At 36.6% G+C, this 23,555-nt stretch overlaps 2 protein-coding genes across 2 annotated transcripts; both read right to left on the bottom strand.

Annotated features, from left to right (window-relative positions):
• Nucleotides 1–246: 246 nt before the first annotated feature.
• On the bottom strand, nt 247–12,722 carry LOC111581152 (cytochrome P450 20A1). The gene is made up of 13 exons (XM_055008232.1): nt 11,108–12,722; nt 10,044–10,093; nt 8,371–8,537; nt 7,477–7,619; nt 7,235–7,402; nt 6,538–6,616; nt 4,719–4,831; nt 4,591–4,645; nt 4,148–4,268; nt 3,402–3,513; nt 2,828–2,892; nt 2,106–2,195; nt 247–844 (listed from the first exon to the last, which is right to left on the bottom strand). The coding sequence occupies exons 1-13, from the start codon at nt 11,177–11,179 to the stop codon at nt 688–690; spliced, it is 1,392 nt and encodes a 463-aa protein (XP_054864207.1). The 5' UTR covers nt 11,180–12,722; the 3' UTR covers nt 247–687.
• A 228-nt stretch (nt 12,723–12,950) lies between these two features.
• On the bottom strand, nt 12,951–23,451 carry LOC111581150 (transmembrane protein 237B). The gene is made up of 14 exons (XM_023289175.3): nt 23,104–23,451; nt 22,843–22,878; nt 19,762–19,793; nt 19,635–19,648; nt 19,475–19,546; nt 18,290–18,418; nt 17,495–17,591; nt 16,860–17,023; nt 15,227–15,359; nt 14,953–15,144; nt 13,614–13,687; nt 13,443–13,530; nt 13,240–13,361; nt 12,951–13,157 (listed from the first exon to the last, which is right to left on the bottom strand). Exons 1-14 carry the CDS (start codon nt 23,122–23,124, stop codon nt 13,093–13,095), a joined length of 1,239 nt encoding a protein of 412 aa, XP_023144943.1. The 5' UTR covers nt 23,125–23,451; the 3' UTR covers nt 12,951–13,092.
• Nucleotides 23,452–23,555: the final 104 nt, after the last annotated feature.

Raw genomic sequence — 23,555 nt, 5'->3', positions numbered from 1 at the left:
CATTTACGGGCACCAAAAAAGAATGATGGTTAACTTTTTGGTCATTTTGCAAAAGCCTTGAGCCATTTTAGACAGTTGTTGACTTATGTAGGACATTTTGGTCATTTCCTGACTCATTTTGCAAAACTTTTTGTGGCCTTTTATATTTCAACATCTGACTTTTTAATTCTTTTAAAGGGTATGGCTGGATGTATTTAGTTCACTTGTTGCAGAAGCTGTGACATACAAGACAAAAAAACAAGCAAATGACACAAAATCTTCACACATTTTTAATATAAAGGATGAAGTTTAATAACAGCGTGGCTCATTTTATTAGACAAACACGTCTAAACTCTAGTTAAAGTCAGTCGTTCTGGAAATTATGGAAAACTTCAACCGGCACAAGTTGATTTTCTCGACATCACAGAAGAGCGTCGAGTTTCCGTCTTGAACACACGACAGTCTTTCAAAAAGTGCAAACTTGAACTGTGAACATTTAAACATGTGCTTAAGGCCTCCGAATGCTGAGCAGCAAGAAGCACCAGAAAGACGACAGTGGTGCAAAAAGAACGCTGACTGTCGTTAAAATGATACAAATGACGAGCTTAATTCCAAACTACCATCATGTTGTTGGAGAAATGATGCCTTTCTTACATTTTTAATACTCTGCTGGGAATTATTTGAGTGAAGATGTTACAGTTTTGGAGACTAGCTGCTGCTTCTTCTGCTGACGGTGATCCAGGTTTCGTCTTTGGGCGTAGAAACCAGCTCAGACCGGACCTCCGCCGCTTGTCCCTTCAGCCGGTGAAGCTTCAGCTGCCGAACCACCGAGCTGAGCAGGACTGTAGCGACAGTGTAGGCGAACCTGACGGAGAGTAAACAGAAACGATGGTTAAAGCTCTGAACTCCCCAGCGGGTTGGAAAGGCATATTATCTTTAAAAATCACTAAAATGACACCATTTATCAAAGCAAGAAACAGTAAAAACATAAAAAAACAAACCAAATCCAAGCTTAAAATTTGGATATTTCATCACAATTGTTTCATTCTACATGCCTCCTTTAAAAATGCACCAAAAATAAATAGTTTACTCTGACTAGATTCTGTCAAAAACAAAAAATTCTGCGGTCTTTAACACAACTGTGAAGCCATGAATGACTCACTTGTTACCAACGGTAATGTGAAAAAAATTCAGAGACTTTTACACGGCGAAAGGAGACGAGAATGGAAACGCATTTAAAAGGGACATAGTTCTATAGTATGTCGAGTAAATAAAAAATTCTACTCTTAATAAGAGACGTGGTACTTTGAAAAACACTCTTCATGTTAATTTCAGAAAAAAACAAGGAAATTCAACTTTAGTTTTTCATTTTCTAATTATTTATGGAATTATTACAGTGTTTTTCTGCACAGACAATATAACTCCATTCTGGACAAGCTTTGGTCATTTTGCAAAAAATTTTGTCATTTGTACGATTGTTGTTGTATTTCCGACATTTTGGACAAATTTTCACTGTTTCAGGAAAATTTATTTTTTGTGTGTTTATCTTTTTTGTCATTATGAGAAAAATGTCATCATTTTGGACGGTTGTTAACTTATTTAGGATATTTATAGTAATTTTGGACACATTTTCAGTCATTCTTGGCAAATCTTGAGTCAATTTATACAATTGTTGAGTTTTGTGATAATTTTGAACGCTTTTTGAGTTATTTCAGACAACTTTCTTGTCATTTTTTGACGAGGTTTTAATTATTTTGAGGATTTTTTGAGTAGCTTAGGACATTTTTGATAATTTTGCAAAATTTTTGGACAGGTTTTCTGTCATTTATGATCATTTTGGACACAATTTCAGTCATTCTGGACAAATCGTGAGTCAATTTGGGCAATTGCTGAGTTATTTTTGGGAAGATTTTGTGAATTTTCTGAGTTCTCTCTAATTCTTCATGGCTGTTCTGTTTCCATAGAGGACTTAATGAGCCTACAGTGACTAAAAATGTGACAGGAAATGCTCGGGGTTCAGACGGTTAAAAAGCTTCCAATGTTTATGAAACATATCCACACTGGGTCCACTGCTCTAATCATCATAACAACACGTGGAAGTTGTAAGTTTTAACTGCAGCCTTTACCTGAGCTCTGGACACGTTTGATTCCCAGAGAAACCGAGCAGACAGAAGCTCTTCCTGGCTGATTCCTCCTCAAATCGATCTGGATCAAACCTGACGGACGTCAAAGTAAACACAGAATCAGAAACTGGAACATCAGGTCTTAAACTTGTCAAACTGTAAAGAGCTCTGGAGGTCATCCACCAGGAAAGTTTCAGCGTCAAACACTTAATTTCCTGCATTCTGGTGAATTTATGCACCAGTTTGTTCCATTTCTGCATCAGTTTAAGGTCAGAAATGGCTTTATTTATGTGAAACTTCATCCAAATATAATGGAATAAATGCAGAAAGGCTCTCAGGAATTCTGAAAACTGCAGAATAACTTTTCTCATTTCATCTCCCTGCTGAGTGAACACACATATAGGCTGGATTTACTCTTCTCTGACACATTAATCTATTTTTACTAATTGAAATGGACTCACAATCAAACTTACTGCACATTCACAATGTATCCCACTTGTTTGTGTTTGATATTGTGGGAAAAAACTGTTCTGGTTCAAGCATCATTGAGCAAATACAGATTTTATATCACAGAAAACCAAAATAAGTCACTCTTTTTCTAATATCGTGCAGCACTACTAAATATTCGACACATTTTGTGGATGATTAAGTTTTTTTTCCTGTCATTTTTATAATTAAATGGGGAACATGAAACTTCTAAAATATCAGATATCCAATAAGTGAACCTGTATGGGACGTCCCAGGTGTCGGCATCTTGCAGAACAACTCCCAAAGCGTAGATCACCAGAGTCTGAAATAAACAACTTGAGTCAATTTGGGCAACTGTTAAATTATTTTGGACTTTTGTAATCATTTCAAACACATTTTGAGTAATTTTGGACATTTTTGGTAATTCTGGACAAAGTTTAGATCATTTTAGGAATTTTAAAGTTATTTTGGGAAGATTTTGTGTCATTTTCTGATTTCTGAGTTCTATCTGCTTCTTCATGGTTGTTCTGTTTCCATAGACATGCAAGACTTTATGTTGCAGTGAGTAAAAAACACCCAGAAAATGTTTGAGGTTCAGAGGACTAAAATAAAAAGCTTCAGGTGTCATAAAAAGAATCATGCATATAAACAAAAATGTCTACATTTCCATTATATTGATTGTGTTTGTACATACAGTATATTAAATGTAATTCTACTAATGTAACACCTCAGCAAATGCAGAGAAAATCTAAATAGAAAGCTATGACCTGCATTTTAAGACTGAAAGAATTTGTGCATTAATAAACAGGCAGACAGCAGGAAACCTGATACCTGTTTGGGGATGACGTGTTGATCGACTTTACCCTCCACTTCCTGAAGCCGAGCGGCGATGGGGGTCAGTTTGGCGGTTCTCACCGTCTCATTCAGGACCTGTTGGCAGTATCTTCCAGAAACAGAAATGTGATAAGATCGAGGTTATTGAACGTCTGGATGTTATTAAAGAAATGCAGTGGATAAGTGCAGGTCCAGACTGTATGTAAAAGATGGATGTAGCCTCCAAGTCTGGACAGTGAAAAACTTTTCAAGTCCAGACACAAACTCTCAGCTGGTTTGAGGTCTAGACTCTGGAAAACAAATCTTCTCCCAAGTAACAGATCTCTTGTAGATTACATCAGGTCGTCCTCCAGGATTTTCCAGACTTTGCTGCTTTCATTTACAGGAAATGCTGCTGAGAAACATCCCCATATCATAATGCTGCCACCACCACGTTTCACATCATGATACCTGCATTCTTTCTCACAGCCAGCAGAGGGCTCTGTTTGTCTGATTGCGTAGAAGTCTGTTAGAAAATGAGACACTTTTCATTCAATCCGTTACATCAGTAAACATTTTCTACTGAGTTTATGGCGTCAACAGCTAATCTGAAGCTTCTTTAAGTCCAACATGGAGTTCATTTAGTAAACTATGGTCCCATTTAGTTGAAATATAGACAACAAATCAAGGTAAGTTTTAGGAAGTGTCAAGTTCTCATGGCTACATCCATCTTTCATAGAAAATCTACAGTCCCGAGATGCTACCTGAGCTGAGGAATCTTGTCTACGGAAACTGGATCTGAACCCAGAACGTCCTGCAGCTCCTGGTATAACTTGTCCTGGACTTCCTCTGAGGTGGACAAGAAGTGAAGAGCCCAGATACACACTGCAAAAACAGAATATTTACATTTCAGATAGTAGCAGTTGTTGTAATGGTATGATTTTTGTAGTCTGCTTGGAGGTCTCCATTGTGTACATTGTGCCAAATCTGAGCTTAAAAACATAATATTTTATCAAAATCACTATATTCTACATGTCTCATTTCAAAATGTGCCAAAAAAGCCTCTATGGAGGAACCAGATTTTGCAAAACCCCCAAAATTTTGCAATCCTTGGTGTCACCGTGACTTTTCTCCTGAACTGCAGGCAGTGTTGACACGGAGACAGAAAAGAGACAAGTGTGGAAACAGGTTAAAAATGTGAACTTACAGTTGGCAGTGATGACACATCCAGCCAACGTGAAAACCATGCAGTCCTCCATGATCTGAAACAAACAATATTAACATCAGAACTTTTTGGGACGTTTGTGGGAACATTGAAGATCTTTGAGTCGTCACCTGTCGCTCTGTGAGGCTCGACTGAAGCAAAGCGTCCACAAACACCGACTGCTTCCTCTGAGATTTCCTCTCCTTCGCCACCGACAGCAGAACAGACTCCATCTCTGACAGAGCTGAGCACCAACGAAGAAAAAAACGGTTTAAAGCTGCATCAACTCCTGAAGAAAAGCTCAAAACATCATAGAATTGATTCTGCTGGTCGTGTTGCTGTACCATCTCAGATTCAGTTCAGAGTTTACTTACTAGTATTTTTTAATTTTTCTGTTTTCACCCTCAAAAAAACCCTGGGACGCCATTTTACGGGTTCAGTATGAAATTTGCTGAGGACACATACAGAATAGTTGCCAGCAGAGCCACATGATTGAATGGACTGGAACTGGCCCTTGAAAATGGACTTTTTTTTTTTTTTTTAATGTCACCAACTTTTGGGGCAAGACAAGTTTTAGACATGTCCAAAACAACTCAAAAATGTCTCAAATGACTTGAAACCTGTCCAATATGACTCAAAATTTGACCAATGTGACAAAAAATGGTGCAAACTGACAATAATGAATAATTAATGACCATTAAAAATGGAAAAAAGTGCATAATTTTCAAACAAAGGTGGTACTGGATCTACTAAAAGTTGCTGTAAGTGTATGTATATGTATAAATACACATTTATGTGGATGTATCCATATTTTCTGTTAAAAATGCAGTCTTGGGTTGACATTTTACTGACTTTTGAGTTCTCTAACATCAGTAGAACTTGATGAGAGGCAAATATAGCAAGGCAAGGTTCACGTTTTTTCCCATTTTGAACTTTAGACTTGTCTTAAATGACTCAAAATTGTCCAAAATGACTTAGAAGATGTTCAAAATCAATGAAAATTATCTAACAAAGCTCAAAATTTCACCAAAATGATTTGAAAATTGTTTAAAATTACTCAAAATGTATCAAAATAGTTTGAAATTTGCTCAAAACGACTCGGAAGTTGTCCAAAATGACAATAATGAATAATTATTGACCCTTGAAAATGGGGAAAAATGCAAAATTTTCAAACAAGACTGGTATTTGGGCCCTAGAAAGTTCCCTTAAGTATATGTATATGGATGTATCCATATTTCCTACTAAAATACAGTCTTTGATCAATATTTCACCAACTTTTGAGGCTCTAACATCAATAGAATTTGACAAACATGGCACTACAAGGTTCTGTTTTTTTCCTATTTTCAGTTTAGACCTGTCCTAAATGAAATATATTTGTCCAAAATTAATAAAAATTTGCCAAACATGACTTGGAAGTTTTTCAAAATGAACTGAAAGTCGTACAAAATGACTCAAAATTGTCTAAAATGACAAAAAGGAATAACTATTGGCCCTTGAAAATGGAAAAAAAATGTAAAATTTTCAAATGAGGGAAGCATTGAGGCCCTGAGGAAGTGTCTGTCTTTATATATGGATGTTTCCATATTTCCTACACAATATGTGTTGCTATCAAACATTTATTCTACCTGTAGATCAACTTTTCTTATTTGTTGCACACACTAGAGGTTCACATAACTGCATTTCAGGCCTTCATCTTGTTTCCAGCCTTTCAGACAGAATCCTAAAGCAACTGTTTCTGGCAGATAAATCAATCCCAATCCCCCAAACCGAGGCTGTTTGCTGATCAACAGTGGGTGAGTTTCTAGCTGACTGTCAGCTTTGACAACATCTGAGCCTCTGAAAAGCTTCCAGGCTGTTTCTGCTCACACAGCTCCACACGTCAACACACAGCAGCTGTGAAGGCGCTAAAGCTGAGAAAATGAAGACAAAGCTAGAAAAACTGTCACTCACCTTTCTCATAATGTCCTTTCCTGCTGGAGCTCTTCTCCAGGGAGCCGTCCAGGTAGCCTTTGCCGATTTCTGACCAGATCTGTTGCCGCCAGCAGAACAACAAATCAGTTCCTTCACTTTCTGACTTTGAAGCTTCAGTATTTCATATAAAAATCAACAAAATCTTAAGGAAAATTACATCAGAACCTCCTCAGAAGCAGCTCATACGTTATCTACAATAACTGATGTATTAAGCATCCAGGGGACCAATGGTTGTCTCTATGACTCCATGTCAAAAACATTACCAGTTTTGCTAAAGTGGACGTAAAATCGATTTGCTTGCAGTTTTTAGCATAACTCAATGTGCTTTCTGCCCCGAAAATCTCATGCATCTGTCTGGTGTACATATGAAGTTATGAGGCTCAGAAATGATGGAAGATGCAATTAAAAAACACAAAATTTGGACCCTCCTCTAAGTACTTCAACGGCCTGCTACTCTAAAAATATTCATAGTATGAAGGTAAAACTTTGCATGTCTTAAATAAATACACGGAAGTTATTGTAGATAAAAAATCAGCTGATTTTAAGGAAGTAAGGTGGATAGAAAGTGAGATCTCCTGCATCATACCCTGGTGTTTCTTAACACTCGTAAAAAAAAAAAACAAAAAAAAAACACTCAAAAATGCAAAAACTAGTATGTATAAAAGTTTCTTCTTACCGCGTCGTGGTTCTTGCGGAATGAAATCACCTGAGCGTCGTCTCCGAAGCGTTCCCCCAGGGCCAGCTGGGTGACGGTCTTCATGGCGAGGCCCAGCAGGTGGGCACACAGCGGGGTGTGTTGGGCCTCCGGGAAAGATCTCCACTTCCCCACCAGCTCCTCCACCAGCTGATCACATCAAACACACAGTAAACACGCGGTCGGATACATCGGAAACGTGTCTTTTCAGCTGCGATGCGAACCTTCAGGACCAGAGGGAAGTTGTTCTCCAGCGTGTTGCTGATGGCGGTCTCATAGAGCTTCTTCCTGATCACCGACTCCCCGGCGCCGCCCGTCCCCGACTGGTAACCTAGCAACGACTTCAGCATCGTCTCAAAGGAGTCCGCTAAAAAGACAGAAAGCATCGATCATTTTGGAAAATACGAAAATGGCTCATCATAAAACATCAAGTTCTTCTGTTACAGGAGCATTGTTTATTTCTGATTGCACAAAAATGCTGATCAGTACATGAAGTTCTTCTATTGAAGGAGATTATTTCTAAACTAGCACTGTGACTAACAATTATTTTAATTAAAACAAGCACTTTTTGATTAAATTTTGAGGTGTTTAGTCTGTAAAATGTCAAAAAATTGTAAAAAAAAAAGTCGACTAAAGTCTCAAAAAATTGTGCAAAACCCAAAGATGTTCAGTTCACTGTCACATGGAGGAAAGAAATCAGAAAATATTCACATTTAATTTATACTTTCTATCCTTAAAAAATTGGTCAAATTGATTAATTGGTGATTTAAATATTTGCTGATTCATTTAACTGTCGACGACAACTAATTATTATTTCCATTGTTGATTATTTTCTCAATTAATTAGTTGTTTGGTATTAAAAAATGTCAGAAAATAGGGAAAATTGTCAATCAGTGCTTCTAAAAAGCCCAAAATGACAAATGTTTTGTCCACAACCCACAGAAATTCATGTGAAACTGAACTTGAAACATTTAAATCAGAAATTGAATCCCCCAGCTTGAATAATTGCAATAAAAACTGGAATTTGAATGTCAGAATTTGACTGTATGGAGTTGAAACTGCATTCCAACGAACAGATCTTCTGTGAGGAACAAACTCGGCTCAGCAGGTTTCCTTACTGCTGTGGTTTGGGTTGATGTGTTGCTGAAGCTGCTTCACGGCGCCCAGACTGACCACCGGCCGACCGCCGAACCAGAACGACGCCACAGAACCAAACTCCTGATGCAGACTGACCAGGAACTCATGCAGGCTGCCTCTGTTCACGATGTCCTGCAGGTTTCCATCCCTGAGGGAAGCAAAACATGACATCCAGTGGTTTCCTAAATCAAAACAAACCTTAGAGGTTGTTACATTTCAACATGACGACAACATGGAAGCAGATTGTAACTCTGCACATATAATAACAACACATAGACCCCAATCATCACCAGTTTTGTGTTGCTACAAGAGTCCACATCAACATTTGATCAAAGTTACCTAAAACCTGTTCAGAAAGTGACTAAAATTGTCCAAAAGAACTCAAAGTTTGACAAAAATGACTCAAAATGTTACCACAATGACAATATTAAATTATTATTGGCCCTTGTAAATGAAAAAACCTGCAAAATGTTCCGATGACGCTGGTATTATGACTCCAGAAAGTTTGTGTAAGTGTATATATTTTTGGGTGCATTCATATTTCCTACTAAAATGCAGTCTTTGGTTGACATTTCATCAATCTTTGACACCTTTAACATCAGTAGTAATTTGATATGTTGCAAGTTCTACCAACGTTTTACCAAACAGCTCAAAATTTGACCAAAATGACCTAAAATTGTTGAAAAAGTGACTTTAAAATTGTTCAAAATACCTCAAAATTTGACAAAAATGACTCAAAATGTGACCAAAATGACAATAATAAATTATTGGCCTTTGAAAATGAAAAACATGTAAAATGTTCCAATGACGCTGGTATTATGGCCCCACAAATAATTGTGAATAATTTTGGACAAGTGTCAAGTCATTTTTGTCAAATTTTGAGTTATTTTGGACAATTTTAAAGTCAGTTTGACCAGGTCTTAGGTCATTTTGGTCAAATTTTGAGTTGCTTTGGTAAGATTTTGGTAGAATTGGCCACACATCATCATTCTACTGATGTTAGAAGTCTCAAAGGTTGGTGAAATGCAAACCGAAGACCGTATTTTAGTAGGAAATATGAATGGACCCATAAATATATACACGTACACAAACTTTCTGAGGCCATAATACCAGCGTCATTGGAACATTTGCACGTTTTCCATTTTCAATGTCAATAATAATTTATTATTGTCATTGTGGTCACATTTTGAGTCATTTTGGTCAAATTGTGAATCATTTTGGACAAATGTCAAATCATTTTTGTCAAATTTTGAGTTATTTTGGACAATTTTAAAGTCAGTCTGAACAGGTTATAGGTCATTTTGGTACAATTTTGATTGGCTTTGGTTAGATTTTAGGTTGTTTTAGACAATACTGAGTGATTTTGGACAAGTTTCAAGTTTCATTTCTGACAAATTAAAATCATTTAGGACATGTATGACCTTAAATTAGCCAAAAAACAAACAAACCATGAATTCTGGCTTGTCATCCTTGCCTACATATCACATTCTACTGATGTTAAAGGCCTCAGAAGCTGGCAAACAGTCAACCAAAGATTTAATTTTTAGCAGTAAGCACAGTCAACCTTCATTTGAACATTTTTCATATTTTTTTTTTCCCATTTTCAGGGCCCAATAATTTAGGTGCAGAAACACACGAAAACATGACAACTTACTTTTCATCTGTGGGGTTGAGACCTGGGATGCCAGAGGCCCTCCTGGATGACTGAAAGTAGGAATAAAAATAGCTTTTAATGTCAATAAAAGAAGTGAATTCTGCCCATCCTGGCGCCCATTCTTCTCAGATTAGTTGGCAGGTCGGCTGTCACAAACCAGGTGTAGGAGGCCAAAAGAACCACCTGCCAAACCATTTATTATGAATCTTTAAATGCAAAAAATGACTGAAAAAATGGATTTTGTATTTTTTTGCTTTACTGAGTTTCCATAACAGATGATCTTGTGAAAAAAAGCAAAATCTGTCAAACTGGACTGCCAATGCACAGAAATTACTGTCTTTTTTCAATTATCGGTCCATGTGATGTTCACTTCACTGCATGTTTTTATTTCTATGGAGCACTATTTCCAAAAAGTTTCATTTGGTATAGACTCAAGTGTGCAAAATTGTATGTCTTGCTTACCTTCTTAAGCTATTTTGTACAAAGGTAGGAGAATATTTTGTGCAACTCATGATTCACTGAAGTCTGCATTTGATTAGATTTGATTTAAGGGAGTTAAAACTGTGCATTGTAGTGGATCAGATAATGTAATCAGTGTGTGAAATAACATTAAAAACTTTATATTGTATCACTGATACCCATTCCCATTGGAAATATGTCAATTTAACACTTCCTTCTTACCTGTCCACCACGTGTATTGCATGTCGTAATTTAGGATTTTTGAATCATTTATTTGCGCTTGGTAAAATCGGCGTACTAATTGTACACCCAGAAGGATTTGTTTATACAGATTCCACTTTGCGTATTGTGTTATTTACGCTAATCGCGACTTCTTAAAGCTGTGTTTCATGAAAGCTGGTTTCGACTATTTGAGGTAAATGACCGCCGAAATCTTCAGAAGACGTTACAGATTCGGTCTACTTTTGAAATAGTGTTTTGTTTGACGTTTTAACTTGTGGATATGAGCGGAAACGTGAAATCCACGTTTTTTTCGTTAGGAGTCTGGTGCCACAGCACAGCGCGGCTAACGCTAGCTAGCTAACTCCAAACTTGCAGTGACTCACCGGGTACAAATAGAGAACAGCGCCGACCAGAATGATGACAAACGTTACAGCAAAGATGGCAAAGTCCAGCATGGCTGCTCGCTTTGAAATGCGCAGTTTTATTCACTTTTACTCATCGATATCCGGATATTTCCAGCCGCACTGATAACAGCCGCCGTTACCACGTCAACAGAAACCGTGTTCGACTACACAGCCTGGATGGGGGGCAGAGCGAACTAAAGGAGCGCAGATAGAATCGATGAGTGAACTCCGCAAGTGCAAAAACTTTATCTGACGCTTCAACTGCTTTCGCCCAGCTGGCGTTTTTGTCACTTACAGTTCAGCTATATTCAATTATGACACTTAAACTGTTATTTTAACATCTGCCAGTGCAGTTTGTTTTCCTATTTTGTTCATGTTTTGCGTTATTTTGGACAAATCGTGACTCACTTTGTTCATTTGTTGTGCAATTTTAGACAAAATTGGTCTCATTTTGTTCATGTTTATGCCATTTTGGACTCATTTTGTTCATGATTTTTGTCATTTTGGACACATTTGGACTCCTTTTGTTCATTTTTTTGTATAATTTTGGATAAATTTGGACTAATTTTGTTCATATTGATGTCATTTTGGACAAATTTTGACTCCTGTTCATGTTTTGCACAATTTTGGACAAATTTGGACTCATTTTGTTCAGTTTTTGTGTCATTTTGTTCATGATTTTTGTCATTTGGGGCAAATTCGGACTTATTTTGGTGAACTTGTGCTATTTTGGACAAATCATATAGTTCATATGCATTAAATTATTACACTTAAACTATTATTTAAACATCTGCCAGTGCAGTTTATTTTTTTTCATGTTGTCATTTTGGACAAATTTTGACTCCTTTTGGTGATGTTTTGCATTATTTTTGGAGAAATCATGACTCATTTTGTTCATGTTTTGTCATTTTGGACAAATTTTGACTCACTTCGGTCATTTGGAACAAGTTCCAAGTTATTTTAGACAATTTTGAGTCAGTTTGAGCACATTTCAAGTCATTTTGGACAATTTTTAGTCATTTAGGACCAGTCTCAACTCAACATAGCAAAAAATTGACACCTTGTCTTATTTGCCACACATCAAATTCTACAGATGTTCGAGGCCTCAGAAGTTGGTGAAATGTCCAACAAAGACTGTATTTTTAGTCGTAAATATGGATACATCCATAAATACACATTTATAGGAACTTTTTTTTTTCGTTTTCGTTTTTTCCCCTATTTTTAAGGGCCAATAATGAAAACTGTGTCTTCTGCTGGAGGAATTCAGTCATTTTGATATGGCAGAAACTAGTCATTTCACCAAATGTCATGGCTGAAGATAATAAACCCTTCAAATGGTGCCTCAGGTGTTTGTTTGAGGGTAAAAATACAAAAAAAAAATAACAAAAAAATGATAATTCAGCCAAAATATTTTTCAGAACTTGTATTTATATAAAATATTCTGTGGATGTGGATCTTCCAGAGTAACAAGGAAGTAGTTTCTGATGTTCCTGAGATGTGGCAGCTGAATTTTGAAAGAATAATTTTAACTTAATTCCCTTCCTCACCACTGCTTTGGTTAAATTTCAGACTGATGTTTCCATTTAAATCTAATTGTCTCAACAGCCAAATGCCATGAAGATCCTAGTTTTTGTGGAATTTCTTTGTGAGTTTGGATGAAGCAACATTCTAAATGACATTTAAAGGAAAAAAATAATCATCTTTAAGTTCTGCCAGTTTCTAAAAGAAGAACTCCAAATACACTGGTTAGCTCTTCAGAACACTGCTTTTTTTCAGAAGTCATTTCATGTATCCCATTAAAAACATGAGGAATACAGAAGCCTTGTTGTTCAAACCGTGTATTCAAAAAGAGACGAGCACATTTCAAAAATAAAAAAATAATCTCTAAGACCTCCACAGACAAAATAAAATTCAAAAAATATGTGCAAAGCGGCGAAGAGAGTTCCATCGATCTTTTCTTTTTCTCAGGCGGTCATTTCTGATTTGTCCTCCGCCTTCGGAGGCTCGATCTCCATGGCCAGGAGGTAACCTGAGGAGGAAGGAAAAACACCGTAATACTGCACGTTTCAGGATGGATTCACTTCACAGCAGAGTCAGACTTTCTCTCTCACACTCGGTGTAGTCGGTCTCGGGTCTGGTGGCGATGAAAACCCAGGCCAGGCCGACCAGCAGCGCCACCACCAGGTTGATGGTCACCCACGGGTGCAGGATCTGGTGCTCCGACCCCGGAGGCCTGGAGCGGACAGAAGAAGTGAAGAATCAAATCCAGGCCTGGTGAGGAAATCAGAGCGTCGGACGGTTCCAGCGAACTCACCATAGCGTGGAGTTGGACGACGTGTAGAGGTTGATTCTGTCGCTGGTCATCTGCTGGCTCAGACACAGGACCAGTGCTGAGAAATACACTGACAGGAGGAAATAAATAAAGAGAGTGAGATACATCTGAGTGGGAACTGTTTAATGGTCTGAGTTTGGATGACGGACTCACAGAAGGAAGCGAGAGCCACCGGGTCGAGAGTGATGAACTCCCGCAGAGCCACCGAACCTTTGGCCAGATTCACTCTGACAAAAACAACAACAAAAAAAGCAGTTTCACTTTTAGAAAACAAGCAAACTGGTGCAATTTAGTTCATTCTGAAAGGAGGCAGACACAATATTTACTGACTTTATATCTTTAATCACAAGCTTTATGCTGTGAACTTAACTTAAAGGTGCCCTGTAGACTTTTCTTGGGAGGAAAAGTGAACAAATTATTGGTGCATCCCGAGTATTGAAACTCTTTTCATTACCTGAGTCCACCTGGTGGAGCCGCAAATACTAGAAAACCTGACATATTTAGGCTTTTTTGTGATATATATTGGGAAAAAAAATGCAGGATTGTGAACCAGATGATTTTCTATTTTGTTAGAGTTCATCATTCTAGATCAGGGGTGTGAAACATGCGGCTTGCCGGCCAAAACCGGCCCTCCAGAGGATCCAATCCAGCCCGACTTTGTAAAGAGTAAAAATTACAGAGAAGACATTAACTGCTAATTGTAAATTTGTAAAACTATAAATTTAAAATCATTTTTAGAACATGACAAGTTGTTTTGATCATAAAGTAAAATACAAGATTGTTCATTGTTCTTTTGTCGTTTTGTGTCTTGTTTTTGTAACAATCTGTCATTTTTTTGTCGGACTTTTGTCGTTTGTCTCATGTTTTTGTTGTGTTCCTCATTTTTGTTGTTTTGTGTTTCGTTTTTGCCTCGTTTGGGTTTTTTGTCTTATTTTTGCCATTTTGTGTTTTGCTTTATTCATTGTTTTGTGTAATAACAGATAAGGAGCAATAACAGATATTTTCTTTCATTTTATTTATTATTTTATCTCGCTTATTTTCTTTCATTTTATCTCATCTGGTGTTTCCTCATTGCAGGTGTTATGTAGGATGGCGATTTCCTCAGTTCCTTTATTGGTAACATACAGCCTATAATTATTCATACCCCTACAAAATTTTGACTTAAAGTTACTTTTATTCAACCAGCATGTTTTTTTCTTTGATTGGAAATGACACAGGTGTTTCCCAAAAGATAATAAGATGATGTTCAAGAGGCATCATGGTGGAAAAAATAATTTCTCTGCTTTTATTTACATTTAAAAGTAACTTTCAGTCAAAATTTGCTCGGGGTATGAATAATTTTGGGCTTGACTGTAACTTCGGGGGTTGTTCGTGTCGTTCTATTGCATTTTCATTCCTGTAAAGCTCTCTGTGTTGCGTTACATTAGTACGAACGCCGCCGTACAAATAAAGTCTGACTGACTGTGACGGATCGAGGAGGTGTGAGCTCTACCTGTCGAAGGCGGCCACGGTGCTGATGGCCAGCAGCATGTAGAGCAGCGACTGCGACGGGTACGCCAGGCCGCTGTACTGCTGCAGCAGGTTGGACAGAGCGGTGAGGTGCTGCCCGGCCAGCACGTAGACGACCACCACGTTCCACACGGCGTAGCCCGCCAGGAAGCCGTGGCAGTACAGACCCAACACCCTGAGCCACACACAGAGGCGTTCACACACCGAGCACACGCACTTTCGTCCATGTTTTAACTCTGACGGAAGTCGGGTTTCACCTGAAGCCTTCGTGCACTCTGACGGAGACGTCTCTGGTCGTCCACAGCGGCTGGATGTGCTGGAATTCGGTCATGTTGTCCATCTGGTCGCTGGTTTTCCTCCAGTCTGAGCGTTCTGCGGCCTGGAAGCGCTCTGCAGGGAAACACACACATATATATATATAACTCAAACTGAAGAGAGAATCACCAGAATCACACCATTTAACCATCAAACCTGCCTGAAGAGATGAAGCTTGCAGTCTTTTAAATCATTTCTTAAAACCCACTTTTATAGACCTGCTTTAATGTGAAGTTTATTTTTTAGTTTGAATTAGTTTCAGTGTTTTATTCTGTATTATCTCCTGTTTATTTTATATGTTCTCTTTTGTTTTATTTTAATTTTAACTACCTGGTTCTTTGGTGTGATGTCATTTTTAATTCTTTAATTGTCTAATTTTTGGATTTTTAATTTCAAACTTTTAACTTTCAGTCTTATTCTTTAATTTTAAAACTGCCTATTTTCATTGATTTGATATGCGTTCTAATCTCGCTAATTATTCATTTAACTTATGATTATTTTCACTCGTTATTTTAAATGACTGCTCTGCCTTGTCTTCTTACATCTTGCTTGATTGTCTGTTTGTTTTGACTGTCAAAGCACGTTGTGAACACTGTTCTTAAATAAAGTATTAATATTATTATATTATTTATCACAGCCTGAAACTGTCAAAATGCAAATAATCATCAGATCTAAGACTAAAAGTAAGATATTTAATCAAAATCACTTCACTCTTAGCGTCTCATTTGTCAAAAAAAAAGTTTTCTTCGACCAGATTCTGAAAAAAATTTCAAATTTTCCACTTTTCCTTTCCTCAAGCAATAACGTTATAACACCATAAATCACAAAAAAGGAAAAAGTTGAAAATATTTTGGCATTTATCAACCAGAAACCATAAAAACAGAAAGAATTACTGGATTTTAACTTTCAGAAAGTCCCTGATAGACTCATCTGTCAACCATCTAACCTTGAAATTATAACATTTCATCAAAATCCCTTTATTCCACTTGTCTTACTTTTTAAAAGATTGCCAAAAATAAACCATTTGCACTAACAAGATTCTGGAAAAAATGAAAAATTCTGCGCTCCGTGATGCAGTTGTGAAGCCATTAGTGACTCGGTTGTAACCAACAGTGATTTGACAAAAATTCAGAGCGTTTCGGCTGAACTGCAGGTTGTGTTTACACAGAGCAGAAAGGAAAATCAAACATACTGGATCAATAACAGTAAAAAAAGGAGCCAGTTGATTGAAGATACATTCAGCATGGTGAAACATCTTTCTACAGCTGACGTGCAGAGTAGAGAGAAAACAGAGAGCTGGTAGAGGCTTAAAAATGCAAAAATAGTTAAATATCTGTCGTATTTAGAAGCTCTATTTTCTCCAGTATTGGTAACACCTGTGGACACTTCTACTTTTGTAAATAATTAATAGATTTTTTTCCCTCGTTTCTAAGTTCTTTCTCCTTCTTCATGTTTGTTCTGTTTCCATAACGGTGCAGGATTTTATATTGCAGTGAAAAATGACCCCACAGTGAGCAATAAGGTGACAGAGGGTTAACATCTTCCTCTACTTCCTGTACATCTGCTGTTACTCACTGTTTCTCTCTACAAAAACCTTCCCGACCGGCTGGCTTTGACCCTGCGGGGCTGAAAACAGGGAATGCTGGGGGATCGAAGGAGGAGGAGGGGTGTCGGTGATAATATCGTCTTCTTCTACATCCAGCTCATCTGGAAGCTGCGACTCGACGACTTTTGACTTCCTGAAGGACATAAAAACATACTCAAGCTGATAAATCTTCATTTAGTGTCACATTTGTCTTTCATCAAGTCCAGTTTGTTTGGATGTTATGATGGATTCTGAACAAATTCAAACTAATTTAATCAGACATTTGTCGTAAAACAAACTATAACTAACATAAGGCAGGATCAACATACTGCATGGGACTACAGTCCATAATGTGGTAAACAAGCTGATGTTTGAGGTGTAACACTAAGTCAATCCACATGTGCTTCTGATAGTTCAGCCTCTTAAATGAATTATTTTCTTTGTTATACATGACTGTAAATTAAATATCTTCAGACTTCAGACAAAACTATAGGTGCCAAAAATTGTTAAGGACATTTTTTCACTATTTTCTGACATTTTTTAAAGTCAAATTTAGTCAAAATAATAATCTAGCAAGACGCCTATAGATGAATTGGGAATTAAAACAATTCTTGGTGTTTCTTACTTTTTCTTTCTGGGCTTTTTGACCACTTCCTCTCCGTCGGTGGTCTGATCTGCTGCTGTATCTCCGTTCACCAGGTCGGCTTGGTCGTCTTCAAGATCTGAAATCCAGACAGTTTATCTTTAAAGAGCAACTTGCAGGTGGAAATTTACACATTATACTTGACGCAAATGATTGTTTGAATGTTATTGCATGATGTAATGTGTTTTATGAGACCTAAAGACATAATTATAATAGGAAAGTAGACTTTTATCTTCAATGTTTGCAATATTCACTGAAAATAGTGACAGGAAATGATTTTGGTGGAACATCTTCACTCAGAGAGGTGAGCACTGTCATAAAAATAGATAATTTACAATAAAAAACTAACATAACTATAATAACGATGAGGTGTAGTCAGACCATTCTACACCAACAAGCTTCTGGGTTGGTCAGACCATTCTCTGTAGTCTGTAGAATGGTCTGACTGCACCTCATCATTACTATACAACATAGGGAAGATAAAAGCTGTGCAGTGTTTGCATTATTTTGTTTTGGTGGAGGACCTCTCGTTAAAATGAATAAAATTTCTCAAACTAGCAGGGCATGACCCAAATCTTCAACAAAACCTTACATTTTTGCACGTCGGCTGCTGCCTGGATGTCGTCGTTTCCCAAACTGAAGGGGAATTTGACAATGGTAGCATGTAGAACTGCACTTATACCCTCAGTCTACCTTCTGTGAGTCAGACTAGCGTGGATTTAAACATTAGTTGCACTTATAAAGTACAACATAAGAAGCAGCAGTCCACATGTTCACCTGTGGTGGTGGCTTTCTTCTTCTTCTTCCTCCTCTGTGGCGGTGCATCCGTCGTGGTTTCCAGGGAAAGATTCTCTCCGATCTCGGATGCCCTCCGACTGCCGACGCCTCCCATCTCCATCCCCTGATCTGAACGGAACAGGTGGAGCACAAAGTAGGATTTTAATCTGAAAGGTCTTTGAGTTCTTCATATTTTTTTAAGCTCCAAAGCTACATTTAAATGCATTTTTGGAGTTTTTCTTTCCATTAAAACAACACATTTTAACTGAAAAGTGATTCAAACCCTCAATTTGCTGCAAACTGACGTCACTTTAATCAGAAAAAAAATGTCAGAAAGACAGCTTTAGGTATTTTAACATATCATGACAAGTGGGAAGCTCTGATTTGAAGCCATTATCCTTTACTTTAAAGCATTTCCCACAAACATACAGCAAAATAAATCCTAAAATAACAGGAAATAGTACAAAAATATTGTAGAACTAATATTATAAAACATTCAGAAACAAAATTAAAGATTTTTTAATGCCTCCTGAGACTATTTACGCAACTTTTATTCAAAAAGCTACAAGAACAAAGTCAAATCTTACACATTAAACATTTAGCAGTGAGTAAAATTGGATTTGGAAGGCATTTTATTTCAGTGAATGCAGCTGAAACATATTAACAGATGACATCTACTCTGTAATAATGAGCCTAGATTATATAAAACAGGACAAAACTTATTATAAAATGCTATGACCACATATAGAACAATTGAATTTGTTTGGCTTTTATTAGAGAGAATTGATAAAACAGCCAAAATAAGAATCTTAATGCCATCATTCTGGCCATTTCATCCAAAAGTAACACTGCACTAAACTTTATTCACGTTTTTTAATTTCCAAAGTTACATTTAAATACTTTTTTGGATTTTTTTTGCATGAAAAGAAAATTTATGATAAAACTTTTAACGATAAAGAGACCCTTAGTTGGTTACAAACTGAGGAAATAATCAATCCGAAAGACGAAATAAGGTACTAATGATTCGCTTTTTATCTTCATCCTTTTACCTAAAAACATCTACAGTAAAAGAAAAGGTAGCTAAAGAAGCTCATTTCTCAAGTCAGCCAGGCAGTTAACAACCCTTTAAAACCTTTAAACTGAGAATAAAGCAGCTTTAAATGAGGATATTAAGGCGTTTCATACCGTCCATGTCATCGACTCCATTTGCCTCCTTTCTAACTCTCTTCTTCTTGTGTTTCAGTGCTGGAACTTCTCCTGCAAACGACAATAAACATAAAAAAAGTCAAATAAAGAGCTTCGATACAAATACAGCCTCTTTACGGTCGTATAAATCCTCACTCACCAGTCGTGTCTTGACTTCACGAGTCCACGAATCACAAAACACAACAGAAGAGAAGTTTAGTTTGGTTGTTTAACATCAATACAGTCACAGTAAATGTTTAAAATTCAACAGTTTTTGTTTTTTTTACCTCGGCATTGTGGGAAGAGATCGCTGGCCTCGCTGAGGAAACATAAAGGGAAATTCATCAACACATAACCAGACTTACTAGGTTTTCTGAATGGCATTTTAACACAATTTAAAATCACATAAAACCCTTTTTTCACGTGTGAAAAATATCATAAATATAGTTGGATTTTAGTGATGTTTACATCACATTTTTGTCACTTCTACTCGAAAAATTCAAAATACTATTATTTAAGCAGCAGAAAAGCGATAAATAAATGATCAAATCAGTCAAATATTATTTGAATAGAACCTTTCGGGTCTGTCCGCAGCACATGTAGCTGAGCAGATGGCGGTGTGGAGTCGAGTGGTGTCTCCACGGGAAGTTTCTAACCAGTTAGTAAAATATATTGCTGGAAAATTAATAAACAACAACCCCATCATTTACCCTTTTCAGAATTACTTGGCAGATCTATCAATATCAGATTTTTTTTACTCCTTAAAATCATTATTGTCCCCAAAAATCCAGTATCAGTCGGGCTCTAGTTAAAGTAAATAATTCAAATTTGAATTAAAAATGTTGTCAAAAGACTGGAAAGATGAGGAGAAGTTATTGAAAACGAGATGAAAATATTGTATAACTGAGATTATAAAACATTCAAAATCTTTCAACTTTTTAGTGGCTTTTGAGCCTTTTTAATACAATTTTATTCAAAAAGCAACAGAATAAAGTGACCTACTGTACATATTAGTCTATTAGTTGTCAACTGTTATGAATTGAATATTGATAACCGATTAATTATCCGAGAAAAAAATAAATTTTGTGATTGCAGCTTCTTAAATGTCAATAATTTCTGGTTTTCTTCTTCATCTTTGACAGCAAACTGAATATCTTTTGATTGTTGATGAAACAAGACATTTTAGGGCGACATCTTGGACTTCAGGAAACAACGATCAAGATTTTTCACCATTTTCTCGCATTTTAGACAAACCAATAATTAATAAATCAAGGAATTAATCGTCTGGTCTCATCAAAAGTAGCTAAAACTGATTTTCTCTCCTACAAAAACAAACATTTCCTGGAATACAGACACCTGCTCTTACACAAGATCAAGGTCATTATAAAATGCTGGTAAATCTGTGATCGCGTACATGAAAAGTAAATTAGTTTGGTTGTTATAATAGAGAATGGAGAAATTCTCAGCTGTAACAGATAAAACAGCCAAAATGAAACCTTACCGTCGTCTTTCTGGCCATTTCACCCAAGAATCAAGCAAGAGTGAAGCGACCCATGACGTCCTGACGGTTAAATCCTCAGCTAAATCTGTGTTCATACATCTGCCAGGACCGAGGATTACTCAGGACAGAGGTCACACTGCTCAAGGCTTTTTTCAAACTCTTGGAGCTGCAGCAGTCTTTGAATTAGCAAAGTGCGTCCGTGGTTTAATCTTTCAGTGGATTCTTACATATAATCAAGCAACCCTATTCAATGAATTTTCAGGTTTCACTAGTGAACAAATAACAGAAACTTAGATTTGTTTTGGTGCAACGTGGTTAAGTTCAGAATGTGAAGACGCAACATGTTGATCATCTGGGCATTTAATGTGTAAGAACAGGACAATAATTTCATCAACTTTTGTTGATTCTCATTTAAACTACACTGCAAACGATAGCAAAGTTCTTTTTACCACATGTGGCAAAACAAAACATTGTGATTTGTCACACATTTGGAACGAAAAGTCTGAGAATCTTCACTTTTTTGGGGGGATATATCCAAATCCATGCGTACAAAAGCCATTTATAATCAGCATTTTCTGTTTTATTCAATATTCTCAGACTTTTATTACTTATAGTCAAACTTTAATTTATCATTCTCAGGGTTGTTTCAAAATCAAGTCAATTCAGCATAAAAAAGCTTGATTTTTCAAAAATCTACACATTTTCAGTTATGAAACATCCACCCAACATCATCAAATTTGGATTTAAATACTGCATATGTGTTTTCATTGTGTTTTAATGTGTATTTCAGGGCTGCTGCTGCTGCTTTTTCACTTCTATGAATTGTCAGAAAACGAGGACATGACAACTTAATATATTCAGTTGAATAGCAGCACATTTGAGAAGCTAAAACCTGCAAAACTTTATTCCTTTATAACTGAGCACAGATGTATACAGTGATTCCTCTGGGGCTTTATTTAAGTCTGAGAAAATAATCCTGATAATGTCCTGGACTAAATATTCCCAGGAAGTTGGGATCAAAGGTAACGATGCTATTAGTGGCATCATGGGAAATGTAGGATCCAGCGTTCTACACAGTTACATAAAGTATCATCGCTGAGTTCTGCAGCTAAAAGTTTTACTGTTTTCTGTCTTTCTTAATGGTTTTGTAAAAAAAAAAAAAAAAAATGTAATTGTGGAAATGCCCCTGAGCTTAAAAGATTGTCCTAATTTGACCAAACAACAGTCGAAATCCAAACAGATTTTGCTGCTTTTTAAAATATTTTTTAAAAATCTGATTAAGGAGACACTACAGGTGGGTAAAGACAATTAACTTTTTTTTTTTTTTGCATTGGAAGTTTTTAATTCTTAATGTAGTCAACAATTTTTACAAAGTGGAATTCGAACATCTCTGATTACCATCCAAATAAATAAAAAAATACTATCAGTGGCAAACAAATAAAATCAATTTCATTAAGTTTTAACAAATAAAATGTTGCAAAAATCATTATGAATGACAGATAAACAAACTACAATGTAAAAGTCTTCAGAATATATATTAATGTGAATAAAACTGGGAAGTCAGGTGTATTTAAGTGCTACTGAAGAAGGGATTTCTAGCTCAGAATGGGAGAAAAAAAATCAAATTTCTGAAAAAATGACCTTTAAATGAAAATCTTCACATGCAAATAGACAAAGCGCAGTAAAATAAACACTTAAATGGCTCTATTTTCTCTCCAAAAGTCTTGAAAGAAGAGGTATTATGGAAGGAATATAGCCCAAAATCTCAGAAGAGCACAATGTTTTAACCTGAAGTAAATTTGAGATGCTTAAAAACAGAAATATTTGTTAGTTTGAACTAAACAAGATGAAATGTGAGTTTACAGACCTGTGGAAGAGGCGGCAGCTCCCTGGGCCTCATTTTCTGTTTATCAGCAGAGAAAACACAGAAATTACGAACAATATTAACTCCTGTATACTATTATAACACGCTTGTGAATTTAACCTAAACTTTAACATTTAATTTAAACTGTAAAGTAGGATTTTCTGACATATTACGGCCCCTGACAGTCAAATTTACAAGATATAAGATGTTATTGTTTGTTAAATAACATATAAGCTAACAGCCGTTATTTAGGAAAATACGAACCTTTGTGCTTCTCGTATCCATCCGCCGAAATATCACCGAAACCAGCGACTTTAATTATTCCTCTAGTTCAATCATCTGCAGCTTTTACGTGTATTTTAAAGAGTTAAACCGTTGAAAAGCGAGTAAACCGCCACTTTTGCTGTTATTGTTTACACTGCGCTAACGGAACGCTTTTACCCGGAGCCGTTTAGGAGACGCGCATCCTGTGTCTTCAAAATAAAAGCTCCCTCTCTCAAAGTGCTGCTGAAATGTGGAATAATTTAGGATTGTATCAAGACTATAATCACATTATTTTTAAGTTTACAGTACAGTATTCAGTCCTATAAACATTCAGAAACTAATATGTTAACAAGACTAATTTGAAAATTGAGATTTTAAAACAGAAAGTTGCAACAAAACTGATCTGTGATAACTGAAACTAAACTGAACCCACCTATCGCTTCCTGATTACC

The sequence above is a fragment of the Amphiprion ocellaris genome, chromosome 24, assembly GCF_022539595.1.
Source record: "Amphiprion ocellaris isolate individual 3 ecotype Okinawa chromosome 24, ASM2253959v1, whole genome shotgun sequence".
Taxonomy (NCBI): domain Eukaryota; kingdom Metazoa; phylum Chordata; class Actinopteri; family Pomacentridae; genus Amphiprion; species Amphiprion ocellaris.
Note: the sequence above shows the minus strand (reverse complement) of the source record. Positions and strands in the feature narration are given on the sequence as shown.